Here is an 18,359-nt window from a genome sequence, read left to right as displayed (position 1 = left end):
GGTTAGGGTTGGGTGGTAAGAATAGGAAGGCAGATTATTATCTGAATGGTGTCCAAGTTAGGAAAGGGGGAAGTACAACGAGATCTGGGTGTCCTAGTGCATCAGTCACTGAAAGGAAGCATGCAGGTACAGCAGGCAGTGAAGAAAGCCAATGGAATGTTGGCCTTCATAACAAGAGGAGTTGAGTATAGGAGCAAAGAGGTCCTTCTGCAGTTGTACAGGGCCCTAGTGAGACTGCACCTGGAGTACTGTGTGCAATTTCGGTCTCCAACTTTGAGGAAGGATATTCTTGCTATTGAGGGAGTGCAGCGTAGGTTTACTAGGTTAATTCCCAGAATGGCGGGACTGTCGTATGTTGAAAGACTGGAGCGACTAGGCTTCTATACACTGGAATTTAGACGGATGAGAGGGGATCTTATTGAAACATATAAGATTATTAAGGGGTTGGACACGTTAGAGGGAGGAAACATGTTCCCAATGTTGGGGGAGTCTAGAACCAGGGGCCACAGTTTAAGAATAAGGGATAGGCCATTTACAACAGAGATGAGGGAAAACTTTTTCAGTCAGAGAGTTGTAAATTTGTGTAATTCTCTGCCTCAGAAGGCAGTGGAGGCCAGTTCTCTTCAAGAGAGAGCTAGATAGAGCTCTTAAGGATAGCGGAGTCAGGGGGTACGGGGAGAAGGCAGGAACGGGTTACTGATTGAGAATGATCAGCCATGATCACATTGAATGGTGGTGCTGGCTCGAAGGGCCGAATGGTCTACTCCTGCACCTACTATCTATTGTCTACAACTGTCTATGCCAGAATTCAGGAAGTTTTCCACCCACTAAATGAAAAACAACTCAACTTATGAAATCCTAAATGTCATATCTCACATGACAAAAAACCAGAAGCAATAGTCCACCTACCCACTAAAACCTGCCTGCCATTCCGTATGATCATTTCATAAATATCGCAGGCCAGAACATCTGCCATTTAGGATTTTGATAAATTCAGAAAGATCTGTCAATTTATCTATTTCCACTTTAATACTTACAACGAGTTGGCCTCCACAACTCTCTGGACAGAGTATTCCAAAGCTTGCTACTATTCGTAAATATAATACAAGTCAAGTCAAGTCAAGTCAAATTTATTTGTCACATACACATACTCGATGTGCAGTGAAATGAAAGTGGCAATGCCTGCGGGTTGTGCACAAAAAGAATTACAGTTACAGCATATAAATAAAGTTAATAAGTTACTAAACATAGCACAAAAAGTGTCGACAAAAATTTAGTCTCTGGGGTTATCAAAGTTGACAGTCCTGATGGCCTGTGGGAAGAAGCTCCGTCTCATCCTCTCCGTTTTCACAGCGTGACAGCGGAGGCGTTTGCCTGACCGTAGCATCTGGAACAGTCCGTTACTGGGGTGGCAGGGGTCCCTCATGATCTTGCTTGCTCTGGATCTGCACCTCCTGATGTATAGGTCCTGCAGGGGGACGAGTGTAGTTCCCATGGTGCGTTCTGCCGAACGCACCACTCTCTGCAGGGCCATCCTGTCCTGGGCAGAGCTGTTCCCAAACCAGACTGTAATGTTGCCGGACAGGATGCTCTCTACAGCCCCAGAGTAGAAGCAATGAAGGATCCTCAGCGACACTCTGAATTTCCTCAGTTGTCTAAGGTGGTAAAGGCGCTGCTTAGCCTTACCCACCAGTGCGGCAATGTGCGTTGCCCACGTCAGATCCTCTGCGATGCGGACTCCCAAGTATTTGAAACTGCTCACCCTATCCACAATAGACCCATTTATCTCCAGTGGCGTGTACGTCCTTGGATGTTTAGCCCTTCTGAAGTCCACAATCAGCTCCTTTGTTTTAGTGACATTCAAGAGGAGGCTATTGTCCTGACACCAGAGTGCCAGATCAGCCACCTCCTCCCGGTAGGCCTTCTCATCGTTGTTGGAGATCCGGCCCACCACCACAGTGTCATCAGCAAACTTGATGATGGAGTTTGAGCTGAACCTGGCCCTACAGTCATGTGTGTACAGGGAGTACAGTAGAGGGCTAAGGACGCAGCCCTGGGGGGATCCTATGTTCAGGGTGAGGGAGCTAGATGTGTGTTCCCCCATCCTGACCACTTGGGGCCTGGCAGTGAGAAAGTCCAGGACCCAGGCACACAGAGGGGTGCTAAGCCCCAGTTCCAGCAGCTTTTCAACCAGTCTGCTGGGGACTATTGTGTTGAATGCTGAACTAAAGTCAATGAACAGCATCCTCACATAGCCCCCCTGGCTGTCCAGATGAGAGAGAGCGGTGTGTAGAACCTGGGAGACCGCATCATCCGTGGACCTGTTCGGACGGTATGCGAACTGTAGTGGGTCCATGTTGCGAGGAAGGAGGGCGCAGATGTGCTTCTTGACTAGCCTCTCCAAGCATTTCATGACAACCGAGGTGAGGGCCACCGGTCGGTAGTCATTTAAACACGCTGGAGAGGCATTCTTTGGCACCGGTACAATGATGGATCTTTTGAAGCATGCAGGGACCACGGACTTTGCCAAGGAGAGGTTGAATATTGTGGTGAGCACTGGAGCAAGCTGAGTAGCACAAGACTTTAGTACTCGCCCAGATATACCATCTGGGCCTCCAGCTTTCCTCGTGTTCACACGCGTCAGAGCCCACCTCACCTCATGCTCGGACACCGAGAATGTGTGCACATCCCCGGCGGTGGATCCCCCTCCAGCCTCGCTAGCAAGCGCCCCTTCGGTGCTGTTTTTAGAAGGCGAGCTGGTGGTGTTACCCGTCTCAAACCGTGCGTAAAAAGAGTTCAGGTCATCAGCTAAGGAGGAGCCGGCACTTCCGGTTGAGGGGGTGCTGGACCTGTAGCTAGTTATAGCCCGTAGCCCCTGCCAAAGGCGCCTGGTGTCCTGCTGCTCCATCTGTGACTCCATCTTGTCCCGGTACCTCTTTTTTGCATCCTTCACTGCCCTTCGCAGTCGGTAGGACTCTCCCTTGTAGTCATCCATGTTGCCGGATGCCAGGCCGGAGTTGTAAGCAGCGGTGCGAGCATTCAAGGCCACGCGAATAGACCTGTCCACCCAGGGTTTTTGGTTAGGGAAGATACTGACCCTTACCGTGGGGATGATGGTATCGGCTATAGTGGCAATGAAGTCCGTAACCGCTTCCGCAAACTCATTTACGTCTCTGGAACTTTCTTGGAACATGTTCCAGTCGACTTCGCTCAGTGCATCCTGCAGCATGGCCTCTGAATGGTCAGCCCACCGCTGACCACATAAAAATTCTTAAAGGATTGGACAGGCTAGATGCAGGAATATTTTTCCCGATGTTGGAGGAGTCCAGAACCAGGGGTCAGTTTAAGAATAAGGGGTGGGCCATTTAGGATTGAGATGAGGAAAAACTTTTTCACCCAGAGTTGTGAATCTGTGGAATTCTCTGCCAATCTGTGGAAGGCGGCGGAGGTCATTTCACTGGATGTTTTCAGTTAGATTTAGCTCATAGGGCTAAAGGAATCAAGGGATATGGGGAAAAAGCAGGAACAGGGTACTGATTTTAGATGATCAGCCATGATCATATTGAATGGCGTGCTGGCTTGAAGGGTCGAATGGCCTACTCCTGCATCTATTTGTCTCTGTTTCTATGTTATTGTCACGTGTACCAGGATACAATGAGAAACTTTGCTTAGCATAGTATCATGGCAAATCATACTATGCTTGAATGCATCATATAGTGCAGAAGAGAAAATATGCAGAGCACAGAATACAATGTTGCAGCTGACAGAGAAGGTGCAGGTTAAAAAAAGCAATCGTCGCAACGAGGTAGATTGGAAGATCGCAAATTCATCCCCAACATACAACTACTATTTTTATGTGTTTTTGTATTCCTTGCTCACGTACTCCATGCCCCTATTTATAAAGCCAAGATTATATGTACTATTTTAAAATCACATTCTCTACCTGCCGTACATATCAATGATTTTATAAACACACACACGCCAAATCTATCAGTTCATGTACCATGTATAGAGCTATGCCTCCTAGATTATATTTCCTCTTTTCATTCTTTCTACGAAATTATAACACTCCACCTGCCTCTCCTTGAAGTTTATTACTATCATCCTACGGCAGGTAGAGAATGTGATTTTAAAATAGTACATATAATCTTGGCTTTATAAATAGAGGCATGGAGTACGTGAGCAAGGAATACAAAAACACATAAAAATAGTAGTTGTATGTTGGGGATGAATTTGCGATCTTCCAATCTACCATGTTGCGACGATTGCTTTTTTTTAAACCTGCACCTTCTCTGTCAGCTGCAACACTGTATTCTGCGCTCTGCATATATTCTCTTCTGCATACATGATGTCTTCATGTTGTGTGTTATCCACTTCAAAATTGTATTCGATACAGGTCTGTGTATTAATATTTTAAAAAACCAATAGCCTAAGCATAAAATTCCTAGGATTTTTCATTATAAACTTCCCTCCAGTGCAAACCTGGATGAATTCATTGTGGAGTGATCATGGTGTAGGTTTTTTTACATGCACTTATCTCAGATTTAGTTTGAAATTAATTCCATAATAGTTTATAGCATGGACATGAAGTGGAGTGTTATTGCATTGTATAAACTATAATGCAATGACACTCCACTTCACATCCATGCAACTTTAGCAGGAGACAAGTGACAACTGTCAGGTAATTGTGCGTTTCACACTCATTCTATTTCCACCATACTAAAATTTTAACACCTATCCAAATATTATCCTGCACTTCTTTCTACCCATTTTCCATATAATAGAAAATAGAAAATAGGTGCAGGAGGAGGCCATTCGGCCCTTCGAGCCAGCATCGCCGGCTCACGTGACCATAATTCTTTTAGCACAGGATTCAATCCTGTCATGATCAATTTGAAGATATTATTGTGGCAGTTCTTTGCCACCTTACAATATAAAAAGAACAATAAATATATTATTTCACTTGTCACCATTCCAATGCTGTTAAACAGTGGAATGAAGTCCCACTACTGCTACTACTCCATCCAAGTTCATATCCAAGATCTATACAGTGCATTCAGAAAGCATTCAGACCCCTTCACTTTTTCCACATTTTGTTACGTTACAGCCTTATTTTAAAATGGATTAAATTCATTTTTTTAATCATTAATCTATACAGATTACCCCATAATAAAAAAGCAAAAACAGGTGTTTAGAAATTTTTGCAAAGTAATTAAAAAGAAATAACTGAAATATCACATTTACATAATTACATTCAGACCCTTTACTCATAACTTTGTTGTGGCACCTTTGGCAGCGATTACAGCCTCAAGTCTTCTTGGGTATGACGCTACAAGCTTGGCACACCTGTATTTGGGTAATTTCTCCCATTCTTCTCTGCAGATCCTCTCAAGCTCTGTCAGGTTGGATGGGGAGAGTCGATGCACAGCTATTTTCAGGTCCCTCCAGAGATGTTCGATCGGGTTCAAGTCCGGGCTCTGGCTGGGACCCTCAAGGGCATTCACAGACTTGTCACGAAGCCACTCCTGCGTTGTCTTGGCTGTGTGCTAAGGGTTGTTATCCTGTTAGAAGGTGAATCTCTGCCTCAGTCTGAGGTCAAGAACGATCTGGAGCAGGTTTTTATCAAGGATCTCTCTGTACTTTGCCCCGTTCATCTTTCCCTCGATCCTGACTAGTCTCCCAGTTCCTGCCACTGAAAAATATTCCCACAGCATGATGCTGCCACCACCATGCTTCACCGTAGGTATGGTATTGGCCAGGTGATGAGCGGTACCGCTTGGCATTCAGGCCAAAGAGATCAATCTTGGTTTCATCAGACCAGAGAATCTTGTTTCTCATGGTCTGAGAGTCCTTTAGGTGCCTTTTGGCAAACTCCAAGCGGGCTGTCATGTGCCTTTTACTGAGGAGTGGCTTCTGTCTGGCCACTCTACCATAAAGGCCTGATTGGTGGAGTGCTGCAGATATAGTTGTCCTTCTAGAAGGTTCTCCCATCTTCACAGAGGAACTCTGGAGCTCTGCCAGAGTGACCATCGGGTTCTTGGTCACCTCCCTGACCAAGGCCCTTCTCCCCCGAATGCTCAGTTTGGCCGGGCGGCCAGCTCTATGAATGTCCAAAGTTCTTCCATTTAAGAATGACGGAGGCCACTGTGCTCTTTGGGACCTGCAATGCTGCAGAAATTGTTTTATACCCTTCCCCAGATCTGTGTCTCAACACAATCCTGTCTCGGAGGTCAACAGACAATTCCTTCGTCTTCATGGCTTGGTTTTTGCTCTGACATGCACTGTCAACTGTGGGACCTTATACAGACAGGTGTGTGCCTTTCCAAATCATGTCCAATTAATTTAATTTACCACTGGTGGACTCCAATCAAGTTGTCAAGTCAACTTTATTTGTCACATACACATACAAGATGTGCAGTGAAATGAAAGTGGCAATGCCTGCGGATTGTGCTAAAACTACAAAACAGAATAGGTTTTTTTTTTAAACACAACACAAAAAATAAATTAATACAGTAAATTAGTCCCTGGTGATATGAGAGTTAACAGTCCTGATGGCCTGTGGGAAGAAACTCCGTCTCATCCTCTCTGTTTTCACAGCGTGACAGCGGAGGCGTTTGCCTGACCGTAGCAGCTGGAACAGTCCGTTGCTGGGGTGGTAGGGGTCCCCCATAATGTTGCAGGCTCTGGATCTGCACCTCCTGATATATAGGTCCTGCAGGGGGGCGAGTGTAGTTCCCATGCTGCGTTCAGCCAAACGCACTACTCTCCGCAGAGCCTTCCTGTCCTGGGCAGAGCTGTTCCTAAACCAGATTGAGATGTTGCCGGACAAGATGCTTTCTACAGCCCCAGAGTAGAAGCACTGAAGGATCCTCAGAGACTCTGAATTTCCTTGTAGAAACATCTCAAGGATAATCAATGGAAACAGGATAAACATAAGCTCAATTTTGAGTGTCATAGCAAAGGGTCTGAATACTTATGTAAATGTTATACTTCAGTTATTTCTTTTTAATTACTTTGCAAAAATTTCTAAACACCTGTTTTCGCTTCTTCGTTCTGGGGTATTGTGTGTAGATTGATGATTAAAAATTTTTTTTAATCCATTTTAAAATAAGGCTGTAACGTAACAAAATGTGGAAAAGGTGAAGGGGTCTGAATACTTTCTGAATGCACTCATTTAAACTGAGACTAAAGATAAAATGTCAGAGGGACATTATCAGCCGGCCCCTTCAATCATGTTAATCAGCCAAAGTAAACAATTAATTTCTGTGATTTATCACAAGATAGTCATTCTTATTTTAGGTTACAATGTGGAGCAACCTTAAAATAAACCAACAAGGTTATTCCAATATCCATTACAACTCTTTACTTGTACTGATCTTCTTTGCTTTATCTCTCCTCTTTTTAATCCATGGGACACTCAGAAACCTAGAAGACATGCTGATTTTGTCTTTTTTTTCTTGCTATAGAACTGCAGAATTTTATGATCATGACTAAAAGGGCAGAAATACACAGCCCACTGTTATTGTTCTGAACCAGTTTATTAAAGTTAAACATACCAAAATATAACCAATTCCCAATGTACAAAAGGCATGGTTGTTGGAAAATGCCTCCTTTAAATGAAATTTCAGAAACTGAAAAGGCTAAGTGAGGTCCAGTGTATATCTCAGCAGGGAGAGTTGCACAACGCTCAATGCTAATGAAAAATAGTTTTGCAAAGCGAAGGCAGACACCCCAAAGAGTCAGTGGCGGCATAGCAGGGATTGTTAATCAAGGAATTACTCTACTTATGTCAACATAACGAGTTAATCATGTCAATTTCAGCTGTTGTAGAATTTGAAACAAAATTGCAACTTACTTGAACGCACACCCTTCTATTACAGAACAACAGAAACTATAAAACCAAAGCATTAAAATGTTAAGAATCAAATTACAAATATCCTAGTTAGATTAATTCCAATGTCAGAACAATCCTTGTGTTCCTAGAAAATGATTCAAGATGCTGTGCCAAACAAAAATCTTATCCAAAAGGCAATAAATTACAGATGCTGGAATCTAGAGCAAATCTTTAGCGCTGGAGGAACTCAGCGGGTAAGGCAGCATCTGTGGAGGAAATGGAAAAACAATGTTCTGGGTCGGGACCCTTCTTCAGACTCCTGTGCAATCTAATGAACATTCATTCTCTCTATCTTCTGATTATTCAGACTGCTAGAAATAGTTCTATTCAATCATGCCAATACACAAATCTGGTTGCATTTTGGTATATCCTACATTAGAGTTAGGTATCACAAAATGCTGGAGTAACTCAGCAGGCCAGGCAGCATCTTGGAGAGAAGGGTGACTTTTCGGGTCGAGACCCTTCTTCAGACATTAGAGTTAACTGCGATATGCTTAGGTTTAGAAGTTGTGAATTTGTGCAATTCTCTGCCTCAGAAGGCAGTGGAGGCCGATTCACTGGATGCATTCAGAAGAGAGTTAGATAGAGCTCTTAGGGCTAGCGGAATCAAGGGGTATGGGGAGAACGGGGTATTGATTGTGGATGATCAGCGTGGCAACTACAACAGCCTGACCGCGGGAGAAGACGGCAGGGGAAGAGGAAAGACATTGTGGCCTTCCATCACAGTGAGGAGGGACTGGAGGAGACTCACTGTGATGGATGTTTCTTTTTGTTTGGTGTTAGTTTGTGATTGTATGTGTTATTGCATTTTTATTGATTATTCTTATTGGTCTTATTGTTCAACTGCAGGTAATGTTTCATTTCACTACACATTTATGTGTATGTGACAAATAAACGACTATTGACTATTGATTGACTATTGATCACATTGAATGGTGGTAATGGTGGTGCTGGTTCGAAGGGCCAAATGGCCTCCTCCTGCACCTATTTTCTATGTATCTATGTATCTAAGAAGTACCAGCATAATAACAAGGCAAGCAGGCATAAATCACAAAATTAGTACCATAGATGCCAAAATGCCAATTTCCAGTGAAAGAAGTGGTCGTGAAGAGACCTTTAAAGTCTGCACATGAAAGCAACATGTTACTTGTTTCCAGGAGTGAGAATAAGCAACTGCAATCAAAACACGGACAATCAGGTGTCTAAAATAAATCTTTAAATACTTTCTAATTAGACAAATCCACTTAAAATTGATTCTACAATATAGCAACTGCAAAATGCTACTGTTACATCAACAACATTTATTTCCACATAAAATTCTACAAATAAGTCCAAAACAGTTTGAACTGGAAAATACAGCATGGAAAGGGCCCTTCAGCCTATCAAGTCCAGGCCACCCATTTATCACCCATTCACACTAGTTCTATGTTATCCCACTTTCGCATCCACTCCCTACACACAAGGGGCAATTTGCAGAACCCAATTAACCTACAAACCCGCACGCCTTTGCGATGTTGGATGAAACTGTAACACCCGAAGGAAACCCACCTGCTCACAGGGAGAATGAGCAAACTCCACACAAACAGCACTCGAATCCAGATCGAACCTGGTTTTCCAGCAAAGTCTCGTAATAAAATTCACCTTTTATATCAAAGCTAGACTTTATTCTTTTGAAAGTATCTGCCACAATTTGTCAACTGAATAATCAATTTGTAAGATGATACACACAAAATGCTGGAGTAACTCAGCGGGACAGGCATCTCTGGAGAGAAGGAATGTGTGACGTTTTGGGTCGAGACCCTTCCTCAGACTGTTTCAATTTGTAATCTGGTCCACAAAATGTAATCAGCAATTTTAGACAGAATAAACAAGATTATGTCACAATTGTTACCATTATCCTTTATTCCTTACATGATTTTTTTATGCCTTAGTGTTTCAACACTGCAATAATTATCACTGTTTAAAGATGAAATGCAAACTCTTACAAAGTAATCAATATTCAATTGACACTAAACTTTTATACTTGGGAAGTTCATCAAATTAAAAATAAAGGCATTTACCCATGCATTAATGTTTGTAGTGTTCATGAGCAGGAGAAAGTGGCTATTTACGGTGAATAGATTGTAGTACATAATTTGAAGGTGGACACAAAATGCTGAAGTAACTCAGCGGGACAAGCAGCATCTCTGGAGAGAAGGAATGGGCGATGTTTCTGGTCGAGACCCTTCTTCAGACTGGTTTGGGATAAGGAAAACGAGAGATATAGACGGTGATGTGGGGAACAATGAATGAAAGATATGCAAAAAAATAACAATGATAAAGGAAACAGGCCCTTGTAAGCTGTAGAGTGAAAATGAGAAGCTGGTGTGACTTGGGTGGGGGAGGGATAGAGAGAGAGAGGGAATGCCGGGGCTGCCTGAAGTGAGAGAAATCAATATTCATACCACTGGGCTGTGAGCTGCCCAAGCGAAATATGAGATGCTGTTCCTCCAATATGCATTCAGTCTCACTCTGACAATGGAGGAGATCGAAGGACAGAAAGGTCTGTGTAGGAATGGGATGGAGAATTAAAAGTGTCCAGTATCCGGGAGATCAGGTTGGTTCATGAAGGCATTCCACAAAATGACTGCCCAGTCTCGCCGACGTCTTGAACAACGGATACAGTAGATGAGGTTGGAGGAGGTGCAAGTGAACATTTGCCTAACCTGAAAGGACTATCGGGGTCCCTGGACAGAGTCGAGGTATAGGGACAGGTGTTGCATCTTCTGCAGTTGCAGGGGAAGGTACCTGGGTAGGGGGTGGGAAGGGTGGGAAGGGTGGGAAGGGATGAGTTAACCAGGGAGTCGCAGAGGGAACGGTCTCCGCAGAAGGTGGAAAGGGGTGGAGATGGGAAAATGTGGCTAGTGGTGGGATCCCGTTGGAGGTGGCGGAAATTTCGGAGGATTATGTGTTGTGTGCAACGGCTGATGGGGTGGAAGATGAGGACTAGGGGGCTCTGTCTCTGTTGTGACTAGGGGGAGGGGGAGCAAGGGCGGAGCTGCGGGGTACAGAGGAGACACGAGTGAGGACCTCATCTATCATGGGAGAGGAGAATCCCCGTTCCCTAAAGAATGAGGACATCTAGGATGTTCTAGTATGGAACACCTCATCGTGGGCACAGATGTGGTGCAGACGGAGGAATTGGGAGTAGGGGATAGAGTCTTTGCAAGAAGCAGGGTGGGTAGAAATGTATTCGAGATAGTTGTAGGAGTCAGTGGGTTTGTATTACTGATGTTTGTCAATCGTCTATTTCTTGTGATGAAGACTGTGAGATCAAGAAAGGGGAGGGAGGTGTCGGAAATGGTCCAAATAAATTTGAGTGCAGGATGAAAACTGGTGGTGAAGTTGATGAAGTCCATGAGTTCTGCATGGGTGCAGGAGGTAGTATCGACGCAGTCATCAATGTAACAGAGATAGAGTTTGGGGATAGGGGCAGTGTTCGCCTGGAACACGGATTGTTCAACGTACCCTATACAGAGGCAGGCATACCTGGGGCCCATGCAGGTATGGAAGCTACGCCTTGGGCTTGGAGGAAGTGGGAGGAGTCAAAGGAGAAGTTGTTGAGGGTGAGGACCAGCTCCGCTAGGCGGAGTAGAGTGCTAGTAGCGAGAAATTGGATGGTTCTGCAGATGAGGAAGAAACGGAGGACTTTAAGGCCTTCCTGATGGGGGATGGAGGTGTAGAGTGACTGAACGTCCATTGTAAAGATGTAGGGGCTCGGAGAGCGGAAGTCATTGAAGAGACAAAGGGCATGTGAGGTGTCTTGGACGTAGGTCGGGAGGGATTGGACCAGGGGGGATAGGATGGAGTCGAGGTGCGTGGAAATAATTTCCGTGGGACAGGAGCAGGCAGCAACAATGGGTCGTATTTGTGGATTTTGGGGAGAAGGTAAAAACGGGCTGTGTGGGCTGGGAAACGATAAGGTTGGAGGCTGTGGAAGGCTGAAGTGATGAAATCAGTAATGGTGTGTGAGATTAAGGCCTGGTGCTCATCTGTGGGATCATGGCGCGCTGGCATGGTAGTCTGGCGCGCTGGCGGACTGGCGTGGTAGTCTGCTACCACGCCAGTCCGCCAGACTACCACGCCAGCGCGCCAGACTACCACGCCAGCGCGCCAGACTACCCCGCCAGCCCGCCAGGCTACCACGGCACCTCCCTTATCGGTGGGTTTATTTCAGGGTTGCTGCAGAGTGAGCGGAGGGCTGTATGTTCAGAGGGGGGGACATTAGAGTATATAATTTACTCTATGAAAGTAGTCCAGAGCAAGAACATTTCCAAAAAGTATATATAACTGAACCAAAAAAGAAATCTCTCTCCTATCCTGGCATGAATACGCCACTGGAATATGATACAGTATTTGAATACTGGGCTTGGCCTCAAATAGATACAATTATAACCATGGAGGCACAAATAACCGCAGATGCAACAACAAATAAAAAGGCTGGAGGAACTCAGCAGGTCAGGCAGCATCTGTGGAGGGAATGGACAACTGCTCGTTTCATTATTATAAGTATTGATTTTTTCCTGGCCACAACATTCCACCATTGCCACTTTCCCAAATGACTAAATGAATATCTGATTTTTTTTTACAATAACCAGCCACAAAATATATCCAAGCAAAGCCAGTTTTTAGGATACAATTGGCCTCTTTGTCTGATCGGAAGGCACTGAGGCTAATTAAAGCCTGTTATTGTCCAACCGGATCAGTTGAGCCAATGTGTTTAAGCTTACAATTTAAGTTAATAATAATGCTTTTGCTGGCTCAATCTTAAAAGTATGCAAATCTAGCAAATTTCAAGCAAAATCACCAGGATGGTAAAGATGACAATGTACCAGAGGGCTGGTGGAGCATAGGAAGCTGTCAGGCAGCTGACCCTCTCCTGAAGGTTACCTAGCAACCCCAGACAAAAGGGGGTAACATCATTAAGGGGGCAGAAATCGTGATTTAACTCTTTCGTCCCAGATTAACAGAATGTGAACATTGTCTGCTGTGCTGGCATGCAAAATAATCTCTTTAGTAAGTACCATGTGACTGCTCAGAAGTTCAAATCCATCTTATTGCATAAACTGTGTAGGAACTCCAGAAGTCGGTTTAAACCGAACACAGACACAAAAAGCCGGAGGAACTCAGCAGGTCAGACAGCACCTCTGGAAAAAATTAATAGGTGACGTTTCAAGTCGAGGCCCGTCTTCAGACTGGAGTCTACTTTTAATTGCATAAACTACCAGTTTTTTTTAAATCCCACCCATCCCCCCCCCAAAAAATGCAGACCATAACAATATTGTATTCTTGCCCACATGTAATTTTTGTTACGCAATACTTATAAAGCAAACATGTTCAAAATTTAGATCAGTTCAGGAAATGATCAGTGAACTGAATACTAAAGGATTTATTAAAGAGACAATGATTTTGATATTGAAATTAGATTTATTGTGAAATGTAATACCCCAAACTAACTTTCTCCCCAAGATAGACACAAAATGCTGGAGTAACTCAGCGGGTCAGACAGTATCTGTGGAATAGGTGACGTTTTGGGTCGAGACCCTTCTCCAGACTGAGTCACCCGAGACGTCACCAATCTTTCTCCCCAATCCAGTTGGGCTGGGATAGGCAATGACAAATGAACCAGGACCAAAGGCAGCTTCAGAAATTAGACACAAAATGCTGGAGCAACTCTCCAGACTGAACACCTCCGTTCAATCTGCCTAAACCTCAGGCAGCATCTCTGGATAGAAGGAATGGGTAACCAGACCTCCCAACATTTGATTTTTACAAATTCAGAATTTTAATGTCTAAAATTCAGAATTTGTACATCAAAATTCATAATATGGCGCTTAATACAACTTTTCAGCAAAAAAAGTATGCACGCCAAATGCGCGTACGCGTTGCATACCCATTTCATGTGTGAAAAACGACTATTATTTCCAACAGTCTGTAGTTCTTGGACTACATGTACAATGTCAGGCCTATCATGAGTATAGAAAGGTTATTGAAAAGAAATACTTTTTACAACACAAAGAAAAAATTGTTTTGTTTTGTTTTCTCTATTTTGTTTTTCCTTACACAAAATGTATGACTAAGTTATGAAGGCTTTCATTTAAAACTGCACATACCTAAATTGAAGACATACTTGCTCCAGTGGTCTTCAACAGCTGATCACAACAGTCCATGCCCCCCCCCACCCCCTACTCCCCTCCTCCCTTTCCCCCCCGACTCCCGCCCTCCCCGCCCAATCTCCACCCCCCTCCCCACCGACACCCGCCCTCCCCCCCACTCCCGCCTCCCCCGCCCTCCCCCCTACTCCTTTAACCCCCACTCCCGCCCTCCCCTCCCCACATTTTCCCTCCCCTCCTCCCCCACCCCCTTAACCCCCACTCCCGCCCTCCCCTCCCCACATTTTCCCTCCCCTCCTCCCCACCCCCTCCCACCCCTCCCTTCCTCCACCCCCCCGACCCCCACTCCCCCCACCCCCTCTCAACATCAACGGGCCTCGCGCTACACAGGTGAGGCGGGGCCAACGGCGAGGGGAGGCGGGGCCAGCGGCGAGGGGAGGCCGGGCCAGCGACGAGGCGAGGCCGGGCGAGGCCAGCAGCGTGAGACGGGGCGGGGTGAGAGGCAGGGCGAGCGGCGAGGCATGTGTTTTGCGGAAAAATGTGAGGCGAAATCGGAATGGCGGAAATGAAATAAGAAAGCGGAAACATTCCGCCAAATTCGGAAGGGTTGGGAGGTCTGTAAGACCCTTCATCAGACTGAGAGTCAGAGGAGAGGGAGACACAGAAATAAAGAATGTAAGGTGTGAAAACGAGACATCAAACATCATAAGAACAAGGAAAATGTGGAATTGATCACTGTTAGCTGGGGAAGGCGACAACGGAGCATACAAAGATTAAAATTTAATCAAAGAGACAGTCAGACTGGTCGGAGAACTGGGCTGGGGGAGGGATGACGAGAGAGGGAAAGCAAAGGTTACTTGAAGTTAGAAAAGTTGATAATCATACTGTTGGATTGCAAGCTGCCCAAGGAAATATGAGGTGCTGTTCCTCCAAATTGCGCTGGGCCTCACTGACAGAGGAGGCCCAGGACAGAAAGGTCAGTGTGGGAATGGGAGGTGGAGTCAAAGTGTTTAGCAACTGGGAGATCAGGTAGGTTTAGGCAGACTGAACAGAGGTGTTCAGCTAAACGATCGCTGAGCCAGCGCTTGGTCTCGCCCATATATAGGAGTCCACACCTGGAAGAGCGGGTACAGTAGATGAGGTTAGAGGAGGTGCAAGTGAACCTCTGCCTCACCTGAAAGGACTGTCGGGGTCCTTGGACAGAGAGAGGGACAGGTGCTGGACAGGTGTTGCATCTCCTGCGGTTGCAGAGGAAAGTACCTGGGGAGGGGTTGGCTTGGATGGGAAGGGATGAATTAGTTGAGCGAGGAGGTGTAGGGAGGTATACGTCCAAGGACCCCAAAAACTGAGATCTTACAGATTCTACAACTGCAATTCTAACGGGTTATTGTTCAGCATCTCGAGACAGCATACCAGTACTGAATTATTTTTTCCAGCAGCAAACAATTGACAAGGTAAATCTCACAATTCTTGTAACAAAATCTTTATGCTGAAAACTTATTTTCTCAGATAATAGTGAATGTCTGTAATTCTCTCTCCCTGAGGGTGATGGACACAAGATTATTTGAGATAGATGTTATTTAAAAGATCAATGAGAGGAGTTATGGAGCAAAATGCAAGAGTTGAGACTGGCAAAGATCACCCTTAATGATATTGAATGGTGGAGGAGGCTTGAGGTCCTACTTATTTGCCTGTGCTCCAAAAGACAATTTACCTTGCAGATTGCAGTAATGGCTTGTCAGCAACCACATTCAAACTGTACAAAAACAATTTACTGCTTGCCTTCTCCACTGAAGTCACAGATGTGAAATGTAATTTAATTACAAAAACATAGTAGTAACAAAGGCTGAAATATCAAACTATTTGCTGTTTTAATTATTGAACTATAACCTGAATTCGCACTAATTAAATCTATTTCTAGATCATTTATTTTCAAAACACATTGTGCATAATACTTCTCCAGTTTAACTGATTCCCTATTGCTACCACCCCCAAAAGCTGTTTTAATTTGGAGGCAAGAAACGACTTAATGTTTAAGCAATTAATATATACATATAAAGTTAACATTATTTCTTATAAATACATATAAAGTTAACATTATAGCAATTAATATACATATAAAGTTAACATTATAACTCGACCCGAAGCATCACCCATTCATTCTCTCCAGAGATGCTGCCTGACCCGCTGAGTTACTCCAGTATTTTATGTCTGCCTAAAATTAACATTATATCTTTAACACAAGCTGTACAATTTGACAACACCAAGTGCTGGAGTAAGGCAGCGGGTCAGGCAGCATCTCTGAAGAACATGGATAGATAATGTTTTGGGTTTGGACTCTTCAGTCTGAATCAATCAGCTTGAAGGAGGGTCCCAACCCAAAACGTCACCTAGTTAGTTAGTTTAGTTTAGTTTATTGTCACCTGTACCGAGATACAGTGAAAAGCTTTTTGTTGCGTGCTAACCAGTCAGCAGAAAAATACACGATTACAATCGATCCATTTACAGTGTATAGATACACGATAATGGAATGTGTATGAAAGAACTGCAGATGATGGTTTAAATCGAAGGTAGACACAAAACGCTGGAGTAACTCAGCGGGATAGGCAGTATCTCTGGTGAGAAGAAATGGGTGACTTTTCGGGTCGAGACCCTTTTTCATGTTTAGTGCAAGGTAAAGCCAGCAAGTCCGATCAAGGATAGTCCGAGGGTCATCAAAGAGGTGAATAGTAGTTCAACACTGCTCTCTGGTTGTGTGTGGAAGGATGATTCAGTTGCCTGATAACAGCTGGGAAGAAACTATCCCCGAATCTGGTGGTATGTTTTTTCACACTTCTACACCTTTTGCCTGATGGGAGCAGGGATTGGCCAGGGTGCGACTCGTCCTTGATTATGCTGCTGGCCTCGCCGAGACAACACGAGGTATAAATTGAGTCAATAGAAGGGAGGTTGATTCGTGTGATGTTCTGGGCTGCGTCCACAATTCACTGCAATTTCTTGCAGTCTTGAATGGAGCTGTTCCCAAACCAATCTGTGATGCATCCTGGTAAAATGCTATCCATGTTCTCCAGAGATGCTACCTTTGTATCTTTTTTGTAAACCAGCATTTAAAGTTCCTTTGCAGGAAGGTCTGAAGAAGGGCATCGACCCGAAACAAGACCTATTCCTTCTCTCCAGAGATGCTGCCTGTTCTTTTGTTTGTACAATGTGTTAGCTCCATTATTATTCGTTCTTCTCAAATGAAGAAACTCAATGAGAAACAGCCCTCATACCTACTCTGTTATTGATTGTATCTGAGAAAATAACTGCAGATGCTGGTACAAATCGAAGGTATTTATTCACAAAATGCTGGAGTAACTCAGCAGGTCAGGCAGCATCTCAGGAGAGAAGGAATGGGTGACGTTTCGGGTCGAGACCCTTCTTCAGACTGTATCTAATCAACTTTCCCACCTAATACCCACATCCTTTAATCCAAAAATCAATTGAACCTGGCCACGAATACACACAAGCATCCACAACAAGCAAAATTGTGAATTTCAACCATGTACAATTATGTAAACTATTTTTTCTCCTCGACTACATCCTAGTCTCCGATCTCTAATGCCAAAACTGTGTGTCCTGTATTCAATATTTTCCAGCAACTGGAATTAGCCTCCATGATCCATCAATCCCTCTGCACGATTGTGGTTCTTCCAAACACTAATGAATACTGTGGAATACTCCTAAATATTATTTTCATTGAGCAATTCCTGCATTATATGATAATCAATCTGGACAGGTTCTCTCTGTCTCGACGATGCAATTGAAAAATAATTACTTAATATATTATATTACTTCTCCAACAATATCACAGTGATCGACAATGTCAACGGCGTCGTTCAATAAACGCGTTGTGGTGAAGTTCACACAGAAAATAGGTGCAGGAGGCGGCCATTCGGCCCTTCGACCCATTCACTGTGATGGCCAGGATTCGTGCCCCGGCCGAGCGGGTCGTGTTAATTAATGAGGGTTTGACTGCAAAGACATTGGGCCTAAGGAGCCGAGATGTGGAGCACGGCGAAGGGCGCCAAGAGTGGAGACTGAACAAGTTGAACCGCGAAAGCGTGTCCGCCCTCGCAGCGAGTGTGACTGCCGACTGGGGTGCGGGGAAGGGCGGCCGAGTGGCGATGGACTCACCGAGAGCACGCTCATCCGCATCGGGGCCTCCAGCAGACACGCAGCCATCTTCGGCAGCCGCCAACCGGCCGCACACGCACGCGCGGCCCCGCTGCCGGGCCCGGCACCAACGCGCAGCCGCACAACCGACAAACGCA

General features: G+C 44.7%; 1 protein-coding gene across 1 annotated transcript in view; it reads right to left on the bottom strand.

The window, feature by feature from the left end:
- Nucleotides 1–18,338, bottom strand: part of armc8 (armadillo repeat containing 8) — a 137,263-nt gene extending 118,925 nt beyond the window's left edge. Inside the window, exon 1 of the mRNA XM_078404289.1 lies at nt 18,223–18,338. Coding sequence (XP_078260415.1) covers nt 18,223–18,270 — 48 coding nt within the window. The 5' untranslated portion in view covers nt 18,271–18,338. The remainder of the gene's footprint in view (nt 1–18,222) is intronic.
- Between the last annotated feature and the right edge of the window lie 21 nt (nt 18,339–18,359).

This window comes from Rhinoraja longicauda, chromosome 8 (genome assembly GCF_053455715.1).
Source record: "Rhinoraja longicauda isolate Sanriku21f chromosome 8, sRhiLon1.1, whole genome shotgun sequence".
Classification (NCBI taxonomy): Eukaryota; Metazoa; Chordata; class Chondrichthyes; order Rajiformes; family Arhynchobatidae; genus Rhinoraja; species Rhinoraja longicauda.
The sequence above is the reverse complement of the archived record's forward strand: the minus strand, read 5'-3'. Positions and strand labels throughout refer to the sequence as shown.